Genomic DNA, 11,275 nt, shown 5'->3' on the forward strand with positions numbered 1-11,275 from the left:
AGGGGCTTTGGGCATGGGTGATTGAGAGGGAGGAGGGGCTCGAGCGCACGGGGAAAGGAGAACGAGAGGAGGGAGGCGGCGCTATGTGGATCGAGAGGAGGCGGGGTCGAGCGCGAAGCGGTCCTCTCCTGGCGGCGCTGGAGGGAGGATCGAGGGAGAGAAGCGGGGATCGAGAGAAAGGCCCCCTGGCGCTAGGTTACGGAGGAGGTGGGCCAGTCTAATGGGCTGCGGGGGAAGATGGGCCGGCCTGGCTGACTGCTCTCTCTCTCGTCTAAAACTATTGCAATAACAGGAAAAAACAAAGAAAGAAAGGAGAGAGAAGAAAAAGGAAGGAGGTGTTAAGGGAAGAAGTTGGACATGTGGATAATTCTCCCGAACTCACAAAAATACGAGGAATTTGACAAAAATGGACTGACGATTTTTAGAGGAAATAAAATCCACACGCGTTGGATTTAACTTGGCAAGTTCGAATTTCGAAACCCATTCAAATGAACTCCAAATGGGTTGAAATTATAGGAGGTGACCCTACACAATATATGTGATTTATGGGAAGATTTGGAACATTTATGGGTAAAGTAAAATTGCCACTCAATTTTACTAAAAAGGCCCCAAGGGAAGAAGGGGAAGTTGAGAAGGATAAAAGGAAATTTGAAGAACGGTGCATATGTGTTTGTGGTTGATTCCAAGCCAATGGAATGGTTTAATATAGCTCCCTAACTATCAGGAGGGTATGTTATAAAGAGAACGCACCATGTGAATTCCCTCGATTTAAATGGATCAAAGATCCATTCCATTTATTTATTTGAGTTGCAAAGATTAATGACATGATGGCATGATGACATGATGCAATGCACATGATGCAAAGATGGACGCAACATACAAAACAAATCACCCGACGAAACTCGAAAAAACATGGAAGGCATCTGAACCTCCGGTCTTGGGGCGTCACAACACTCCACCACTACAAGAGGATCTCGTCCCGAGATCTAGGATGGCACCAGAGAGAAAAGGAAGAGGAAGAGAAGAGGTAAAACTAAGTTGCTTCTTTGACAAATGAGTGAAACCAAAGAACCTTGCAATGTTGAACAAATTGAAATAAGAACACAATAGAGTTGAACAAAACTGAGGGAACTCTGGTAGAAAAGAGAAACAAGGAACACCATGTGAACCTTGGAGGTTGCAAATCTATGAATGCCGAGCACAATGGACAAGAAGGAATTGAAACCACTCTGCTTGAAACGAGATAAACAAGGAACAAGGAAGAACAAATTCGAACAGCACTCCAGTTGAAAAGAGATACAAGACTGGATAAGATGAAAAGAACTTGAGCAGAGGACACAACACTCCGTTTAAATGGATAAGCAAGAAAATAACATGATCATGGCAAAACGAGATGATGGGACGAAGAGAGCAATATCCCAATGCCTCTGGAACGAACGAAGAATAGAATGAAAAGAACGGCGATGAGAGAACCAACATCTCTCACAACTAATCTTGAGAGAGCACTCTTATGAAGGGTTGAACGGAGTTTTTGGAAATCAACAACAAAAGATATGATTTCCAATGGTCTTAAGGAAAGCATCCCCAAATTATGAGGTGGAGACCAGCCACTAACGGAATCAATCAATTGGATTGAGATCAACAAGGAGACTAGAAATTTATTTCACCAGGAGGATAAATGAAGAACTTGGCTCATTTATAAGCACCATAAATAGCAACAATCCTTAGGGAAGGCCTTAGGTGGAACATGACACAAGATAACTCCAACGAAGAGATTGGTGGATTTAAAATATCTCATTCTTGATAACACGTGAATCATGAAACATGAACTCAAATTGTCAAGAATGACATAACACCACCTCAAAAGATAAGATAGGAAGAACTGTACTTAGAAATGCAAGATGAAGAATGTTTGAACTCCTCAAAACAATACATGTGTTGAACACCATGTTTATTTTAGAGTATAGCTTGGCGGATTACAACTTCGAGAAAAATCTTGAAGAACAATTGAAGAATGAAAAGAACCCTGACGAAGCACCATGTAGAGCCTCCATGAAGAACTCCAGTAAAAAAATGATGATAAAAAGAAAGAGAGGTTGAAAACACAAGGTGAAGCCTTGCAATGATTTAGATGGGTCTTCGTGATGATGAGAGCTTGGAACTCCGAGAAAAGAAATTATGAAACAATTGAAATCGAGAATTTACTCATCGTGAACAAATTTCGGAAGAATGAATCAATCACCTGGATGAAGCAAGAATAAGAATTATGTTATGCGTATCCTTCACCAATTTAAATTGATGACAAGCAACGGATTTTGCATAGTACTTATTCTCGTAGAAAAGATTAAGAGAGATATAGCGTAAACTCGAAACCCATTCAAATGAACTCCAAATGGGTTGAAATTATAGGAGGTGACCCTACACAATATATGTGATTTATGGGCAGATTTGGAACATTTATGGGTAAAGTAAAATTGCCACTCAATTTTACTAAAAAGGCCCCAAGGGAAGAAGGGGAAGTTGAGAAGGATAAAAGGAAATTTGAAGAACGGTGCATATGTGTGTGTGGTTGTTTCCAAGCCAATGGAATGGTTTAATATAGCTCCCTAACTATCGGGAGGGTATGTTATAAAGAGAACGCACCATGTGAATTCCCTCGATTTAAATGGATCAAAGATCCATGCCATTTATTTATTTGAGTTGCAAAGATTGATGGCATGATGACATGATGCAATGCACATGATGCAAGATGGATGCAACAGACATAACAAATCACCCGACGAAACTCGGGAAAACATGGAAGGCATCTGAAGCTCCGGTCTTGGGGCGTCACAACATCCCTCGTATTTGGCTCGGTGAAAACGCTTGATTTTAGCATTCCTCAAGAGCCAAGCCAACAGGACAAAACAAAAATAAAACATGTATCCATCTGGTCTAGTTGAGGTTGATGCTGCTAACCAAACATGTATCAGCCTTTTTTGAAGGGAATTATGTTGATACTCGGTTTCCAGGAGAGATGGGTAAATTTTATTATGAAATGTGTCTCTACTGTTGAGTATAGGGTACGGATTAATGATGTAGAAACTGAAAGTTTCAAGCCTACAAGAGGCTTAAGACAAGGTGATCCATTATCTCCCTACCTTTTCCTATTATGCACGGAGGGCCTTACTGCTCTCTTGGCGCATGCGGAGGAGATTGGAAATATTTCAGGAGTCAAGGTCTGCAGAGAGGCCCCTACTATAACAAATCTCCTTTTTGCGGATGACTCATTAATCCTCATGAAAGCTAATCAACAAAATGCAGAGACACTTAAATCAATTTTGAACTTATATTGTGCTCCGTCTAGACAAATGGTGAGCGTTGAAAAATCTAGCATATTTGTTAGCCCAAATACGAGTGGGGACATTAGGGAACAAAATTGCTCAATTTTGAATATCATGATCGAAGCTCTCAATGATAAGTATTTGGGCCTGCCTGTGCATGTGGGATTAGATAAGACTGATTGTTTTCAATATCTGATTGATCGCATTGTTACGAGAATTAGCGGATGGAAAGAAAAACTCTTATCCACTGGAGGCAAGGAAGTTCTTCTCTAGTCTGTTGTTCAAGATATCCTAACTTATGTTATGTCAGTCTTTAAAATTCCTAAAAAAATTGTAAAGGAATAACTGACAAGATGTCGCATTTTTGGTGGGGTGATGATGATAACCAGAGAAGGATGCATTGGATGGCGTGGTGGAAAATGTGTCTCCCGAAAAGCCAAGGCGGAATGGGCTTTTGTGATATTCATTGTTTTAATTTGGCGATGTTGGCTAAACAAGCTTGGCGTCTCCTTGAGAACCCAGATTCCTTGTGTGCCACCATTTTGCGAGCTAAGTATTTCCCTGATGGAGATATATTGAACGCAAAGTTAAAAAATGGATCATCTTTCACATGGCAAAGTATTATGGCGGGGGTTAATACCTTAAAACATGGCTATATTTGGCGACTTGGAAATGGTCAGAAAATTGGTATTTGGGAAGATGTTTGGGTCCCTAACTGTGCTACCAGAAAAGTCATCACTCCAAAGGGGCAACATTTGTTATCAAAAGTGTCGGATTTCATTGACCCCTCTTCGAACAGGTGGGATGAGGATCTCATCAAACATACCTTGTTGCCCGTTGATTCACACCGGGTCCTTGCTATCCCTCTGCCTCAGTTTGATATGTCAGATTTTGTTGCCTGGAGTCATACTAAGAGTGGGATTTTTTCTGTTCGATCTGCATATTTTGTTGAGTGGGGTTATCAACATGGAAGGAAACTTCGTCGTACTAATGGAATGGGTCGAACAAACTTTAATCCAATTTGGTGTAAGATTTGGAAGTTATCTTGTCCAAGGAAGGTGAATTTTTTTCTTTGGCGGACGCTGCATGGTACTCTTCCATGTCGTGTTACGCTTGCTAATAGACACATGAAAGTTTCATCTTTATGTCCTTTTGTGCTTCTGGTTTAGAATACACAAAGCATTTGTTGTTTCAGTGCCAGAAGGCAAGAGGTCTGGAGAGGCTTGGCTTAGACGGGATCATTGCTCAAGCTTTGTGAGTTGATCGTGCTGGAGAGGCGGTCCTCGGTTTTTTGTTGCACATGCCTGACCAAGATTTATCTATTATGGGTCCGAGAATATTTGGGAGATGATTGCCATTGGTATTTGTGGTGGGAAAGACATAAATTAGTGCACAGGGAGAGAATTCAAGATGCAAATCAGATTTCAATGGGGATACAAGCTCTTACGGCTAATTGTGTTGTTGCTTCCAGTCCAAGGGCTTCTATGAAAAGAGGGGGTTGGATTCATCCCCCAGTGAGTTTTGTGAAACTTAATGTTGATGCTTCTTTTGATCATGATTTTCTTAAAAATACGGCTGGGGTTGTCCTGAGGAACGACAAAAGGAATTTTATTGCAGTGATACTTGGAAAATTGATCATTGCGTCGATGCTCTAATAGCGGAAGCTTGAGCTCTTGGATTCGGTCTTTCACTAGCGCAACGTGCGGGTTGCAATCGTCTTGTTATTAATTCTGATAATTTGGAGGTTATTGAAGCGATGAATAATGGTGGACGGTCAGCAGGAGGAGCGGCTGCAATTTTTGATAATTATTATTTTTTGACGTGTGATTTTCCTACCACTAGGTTTGAACATTGTAATAGGGAAACCAATAAGGTTGCGTACGAGCTTGCTAAGTTGGCTAGATTTTCTTCTACTGTTGATTGGTTTGAGGAGCCTATGATTAGATTGTACCATTCCTCACAAACGATATATCTATTATTTCAGTTGAATAAAGTCCACATGTTTTCAGAAAAAGAAAACCAAACAGCCCTAGAGTGAATGTATGTGCGTGTTAGAAACGGAAAACTCCACTTACTTACTATCAAGTCTCATTTTAGGTGGTGTTTGGTTTTCTAGTTCTAGGACTTTTTTCAGTCCGTAGGACTTTTTGAAAAAGACTCTTAAAGAGGTGTTTCTAAGGACTTTTAGCAACAAAAAGTCTCATCTTGTTTGGTTTGTTAGGGATTTTTTTTAATCCCAATATAAAAAGGTCCCTCGAATTAAACAGCCCCGAATATAAGAAAAGATACCGTGAGGCGCCGGCGCATAATAAAAGGAGACGTTGGAGGCTTTTCCTTTGCCCCAGCCCGAATTAAACCCTCCTTCCTCCTCCCCCTCGCTTCTTCACGGAATCCAAACCCCAAACACCAGCCATGGCGATGGCGTCCTTTCGCCCCCCTCCTCTCGCGCTCCTGCTCGCCGCGTGCCTCTCCGCGCTCGTGCTGGCCGTGGCGCACGCGCGGACCCCACGGCTGGAGCCCACCATCCGGCTGCCGTCGCAGCGCGCCGCCGGGCAGGAGGACGATGACTCCGTCGGGACCAGGTGGGCCGTCCTCATCGCCGGCTCCAACGGCTACTACAACTACCGCCACCAGGTGCGCACGCGCTCTTTGCTCGTTCGCATCTCCGCGATCCTCGATTTTCCGTTCCTGTTTTGTCTTCCTGTCGGTTAATTCCTGGTGTGCATCGCCGAAAGAATAGGTTGAAAAAAAAAAAGAGTTCCGTTTGCTCTTACTGCGTGTTCCGGATTTTCCCCTCCTATTTTGTGTGGTTGGTGATTTGTTGAGTAATCCTACCGCAATTGAACTATGATTGGCAAGCCCTGTTAATATGATGATATTGGCGCGGTGCCATATCGCCGTGAGGCAAATACTTGGTTTAAGAACGATTTCGTGTGCATCTCCTTTCGCATATGAACTGGGAAAACAAAATTAAATATCCTACATATGAGATTTCCTGATTTTGGGGGGCTGCGCGTTTGTTGTGGGCTCCACCCACTGATAAGTGTATTATTGTACAACCCTTGTGGTTCCACCCACTAATAAGTACGGTTCCTGATGCTAGTATTTCGTCTATATATATAAATAGTAAAACGTAATGATGTAATTAACTGCACTGGTCAGCCAAAAAATGATTTTGTTGTTGCCACGTACTGGCAGCCTCTATGAACACGATTTCAGTTATGTGTGTGACAGTGCTACCATAAGGATGAAATTGGGAGGGGTCAGTGACGACAATGAAGTACTGTGTTTGATTTGTGGACCGGAATTTTGCACTTCGCAGGCGGATATCTGCCACGCCTACCAGATCATGAAGAAGGGTGGTCTCAAGGATGAGAACATCATCGTATTCATGTACGATGACATTGCGCACAACCCAGAGAACCCGAGGCCGGGCGTCATCATCAACCACCCCCAGGGTGGAGATGTCTATGCTGGGGTCCCTAAGGTAATCATGCGTCTTCAAGGAAAATTTTCCAGTAATTGTTGATGTAGTAAAAGTCTAAGGTTTGTAGATAGCCTTACTAGGTGCTACAAACTGTTTGATGGTTGCAGAAAAATGTGAATATGATATTCTACAAATTACACGAAGGGAAATTTCAATAGCAGTTTGCACCTCATTGAAAATGATTGAATGTCTAAATTTTTATCAGTCTTTATGTTATTTTCCACTTGGTCGTGGATAAGAAGAATGCCAACTTTCTATGTGATAACATCAACGTCTTAATGGAATGAACCAATTCTAATGGCCATGCATCCCTATCCACAATTTTACATCTGTTCGACTGAATATATCTGTTCCGACTGTAGGACTACACTGGAAAGGAGGTTAATGTCAAGAACTTCTTTGCTGTCCTGCTCGGCAATAAAACCGCTGTGAGTGGTGGGAACGGCAAAGTTGTGGACAGTGGCCCTAATGATCACATTTTTGTGTTTTACAGTGACCATGGGGGTCCTGGGGTCCTTGGTCAGTATTCAGAACCTGCCATTCTTGCGCTTCCTGTCTTTTATTGCCTTCTTTTGAGAATTTTAAATATCTGAAACCAGTCAGAACAGATATTTCGTATACACATATTCAAATCCAGATATGCACAATTAACTTATTAGTGTCATGGTTTTTTCATTCTGGTAAAAATTTCAGGGATGCCTACCTATCCATACCTTTACGGTGACGATCTTGTAGATGTCCTGAAGAAAAAGCACGCTGCTGGAACCTACAAAAGCCTGGTACCCCATCGCTCTTTGGTTTATTTTTGCTCTGCATGGTGTGCTGCTTGAAGCAAATGGCCTGAGGTGTATAGTCATCTTATTTTGTAGGTATTTTACCTTGAAGCCTGCGAATCTGGGAGCATCTTTGAGGGACTTCTGCCAAATGACATCGGTGTCTATGCGACCACCGCTTCGAATGCAGAGGAAAGCAGTTGGGGAACGTATTGCCCCGGCGAGTACCCGAGCCCTCCGCCGGAATATGACACTTGCTTGGGCGACCTGTACAGCATTTCTTGGATGGAAGACAGGTACTTTATTCCTTGACTCCTCGTCTCTCCCTCTCTCTGGGTCCTTCTACCATGTTTTCCATTCAGACGCTAAAATCATGTACTGTTAAGGTCAGTTCGAACGCACATGTGGCGCTCATGTCAGTTAGTACTTTCTGCTACCGTACAGGGTGTGTTATTTCAAAATGATTAACCAACTAGTACGGCACTACCTGCTATCTTTCTCTATTTAAGTAAGACGCTGGTGATACACATGTGTTCTCTGAATGAGGGTGATATGCATGTGTTGCTTACTTTTAGGTGCACATGAATGACAAATACTTATGCTGCTGTGTGCATAGCATGTGCTGTGGTTTTTACTGAGCTCTAAGCATGTGCTGACTATGTTGTCTTGTTTGGTCCCTTAACTACACAGAATACATCTGATGTCAGGTCTGCCTGCCCGACTCACAGTCAACTCTTTGAGCTTGATCAAACTAAACCCTGCACACATGCAGGCGCACGCGCACACAGACGCACGAGCGCACACGCAAAAGCACACACACGCACAGCCCATGCACTATTGCCTCAGGGTGCAGTTCAGCTGAATACCATGCATTTAACTGGGCCGACTAGAGCTATTTTTCTGCTGGCTGTAAACTGCATCCTGTAGTAACAAACAGCGATTGCAGGGCAAATCTGATGGCCATGGAGCTTTGGGGCTTCTTTCGCTGTTAATGCTCCATGTAGAAATAGCTGTAGCTGTTGCACACAACCATATTCTTATGAAATTGCAACAGAACATCACCTGTATGTACTCCTATCGGTTGTCATGGTAGTGATTGTTGCAGTTCGCCCTTTTATAGATGAACCCCAAGTCAAAATCCTTGGGTCATTTGTTTGAAAAGAACTTGTTTTTCGTTATGGTTCTTAGCCATTTTAGTTGTCCTCAAATAACACTGAACTTTCAATGTTGACAGTGATGTCCACAACCTGAGAACTGAATCTCTCAAGCAGCAGTATAACCTGGTAAGTACTTAAAACTTCAATTTCTTTTAGCTTAAATCTTGGAGCAGTTCTTTCCTAACATAACCTAATGGTTGAGCAGGTCAAGAAGAGAACGGCAGCTCAGGACTCATACAGCTATGGTTCCCATGTGATGCAATACGGTTCTTTGGACCTGAATGCTGAACATTTGTTCTCGTACATTGGGTCAAACCCTGCTAACGAGAACACTACATTTGTTGAAGATAACGCACTGCCATCATTCTCAAGAGCTGTTAATCAGAGGGATGCTGATCTTGTTTATTTCTGGCAGAAGGTTTGTAATTATATCATGAGAAATCTCGTATGTTGATTTTATTGTCATGTGATCTGTTGATCATTGCCATGCTTTACCCAAAACAGTAGCATATGCAAACTCGGTAAAAAAGACGGATAAACTAACTGATTAATTTCTTTTGTTCTGCATGTAGTACCGGAAATTGGCTGAGAGCTCCCCTGAGAAAAACGATGCTCGGAAGCAATTGCTTGAAATGATGGGTCATAGATCTCATATTGACAACAGCATCGAGCTGATTGGAAACCTTCTGTTTGGTTCTGCGGGTGGTCCGATGGTTCTAAAGGCTGTTCGCCCAGCTGGTGAGCCTCTTGTTGATGACTGGAGTTGTCTCAAGTCTACGGTAAGGCTCTATTTGACTTTGGTTGGTCATCTATCAGCATCTCTTATCTTATGCTTCTGTTGTGTTTTGCTGTTGCCTATTGATCATATGTTAATTGTTTGGAACTGGGACAAAAGAAATTAGATTTGCTTCCTGTACTATAATAGTAGTATATACTCTTGCAGATAATTTCTTTGTTATTGGTTGGCTGACAAAGAGAATTGTGTTTATCATTTCCCAGCGCTTCACTACAGTTGTCCACAACTTTTAGTGTCTGTTCCAGTTACATGTCCATTAAGAGAATAGGTAGTGTAGTTAATGCATTCTTTGGCACTCCACCCAGACTCTATGCTTTTGAATAGGTCAAGTGGTTGTAGCATGTCATTTTGCCAGAGGAATGCAGTGTCATTTCTCATCAATTCTTCCTTAGATTTAGTGTTCTGTTGGTCTATATACATGGTGGGTTGAGGACAATTATAGCAAAATAAGTGGAGTGGTTGGCTTGGCATATGTAATTAGGTCAGAGTATTACTTATAGGTGAAAAAATAATTTATGAATTTCCAAATTTCTAAAACCAACCAGTTTGGTAATCAGCACTAAAAAGGGAGGAGTGAATGTGAAAAGGGGGATCAGCATGCCCCTGCCTATGTTGTGGTTCATATATACTAGTTATCGAGGCATCTGTTACTTTGTACCTGGATGATCTTCTCAACAGCCAAACTGTCTGAGCAATGGTCAGTTGAACTATTTGAGTATTGATATTTTCCGTATTGAAACTTTGGATGCTCTAAGTAACTAGTTTATTTACTTGAACATATTGCCAGCTCCCAACTGTATACATACAGGTGTCATATGGGATATAATGCAGTATTGCAGTTACAGTTTGTAATTTATTTATGTTTTTGAAACTGTTTTTTTTAACTGGTAATTTATTTATGTTGCCCATGCATGACTAATATGTGTCTTCCCTTTCTTCAGGTGCGCACTTTTGAATCACAATGTGGCTCACTGGCGCAGTATGGAATGAAGCACATGCGGTCCTTTGCAAACATCTGCAATGCTGGCATTGTTCCTGAAGCGACGGCAAAGGTTGCTGCTCAGGCATGCACGAGCATCCCAACCAACCCCTGGAGTGCCACACACAAGGGTTTTAGTGCTTAAACCAGAGGTGAAGCAACTTGGTCCCTATCTCAGCTATTGTACCATATACCAAAGTCCCCTTCCTATTCACACAGGGTTAGTAGTGCTTGAACGGACGAACCTTAGATGAATAAATAAGAATTATGGCATTACTTCAGCTATTCCACCACACCAAATTACCTTGGTTGTGTCCAACTTATAGTGTACATATGCCCGTAGTAGAAAGGTGATTTCCTGTGATTACTGTACATACTCGTGATAGTTTGTGATCAGATGTGTAGCTCGCAATTCCATATATGAAGAATGCAATCGCTGCTATTTGTACGTCGACTGAGTGATTTCATACTACTATGAGCTGCTATTTTCCCATCCATTTGAAACCCTGCAGGTACTGTTTGATCTTCTTGTCACATGGAACTACATGGTTCTGACATCCGCATGTATCACATTCTGATTCATGTGTTTTTTGCTGTAACATGCATTCCTTATTTTCTGGTTGTGAAGTAGGGAGTATGACACAGCCAACTATAGCTATTCTTGGAAATAAACATATCTACGTACAAATATTGTTAATGATTGCTGCTATCGCTGTCGGAAGCGGGCTATATTTCACACAGAGAAGAGTGTTGCAGCGAC

General features: G+C 42.0%; 1 protein-coding gene across 1 annotated transcript; it reads left to right on the forward strand.

Moving 5' to 3' along the window:
- Positions 1 to 5,643: 5,643 nt before the first annotated feature.
- Positions 5,644 to 10,963, forward strand: LOC125543799 (vacuolar-processing enzyme). The gene is made up of 9 exons (XM_048707269.2): positions 5,644 to 5,957; positions 6,646 to 6,810; positions 7,173 to 7,329; positions 7,504 to 7,589; positions 7,680 to 7,879; positions 8,818 to 8,866; positions 8,946 to 9,158; positions 9,313 to 9,519; positions 10,478 to 10,963. Exons 1-9 carry the CDS (start codon positions 5,736 to 5,738, stop codon positions 10,658 to 10,660), a joined length of 1,482 nt encoding a protein of 493 aa, XP_048563226.1. The 5' UTR covers positions 5,644 to 5,735; the 3' UTR covers positions 10,661 to 10,963.
- Positions 10,964 to 11,275: the final 312 nt, after the last annotated feature.

This window comes from Triticum urartu, chromosome 3A, assembly GCF_056163025.1.
Source record: "Triticum urartu cultivar PI428250 chromosome 3A, HENAU_Tu73, whole genome shotgun sequence".
In the NCBI taxonomy this organism is placed as follows: Eukaryota; Viridiplantae; Streptophyta; class Magnoliopsida; order Poales; family Poaceae; genus Triticum; species Triticum urartu.

What these genes read in the sequence shown, in the direction of transcription:
- LOC125543799 (XM_048707269.2), top strand. Translation starts at nt 5,736, where the DNA reads ATGGCGATGGCGTCCTTTCGCCCCCCTCCTCTCGCGCTCCTGCTCGCC. An exon ending in ACTACAACTACCGCCACCAG is followed by an intron (nt 5,958 to 6,645) that starts GTGCGCACGCGC and finishes TGCACTTCGCAG; the next exon opens with GCGGATATCTGCCACGCCTA. An exon ending in TCAAGCAGCAGTATAACCTG is followed by an intron (nt 8,867 to 8,945) that starts GTAAGTACTTAA and finishes ATGGTTGAGCAG; the next exon opens with GTCAAGAAGAGAACGGCAGC.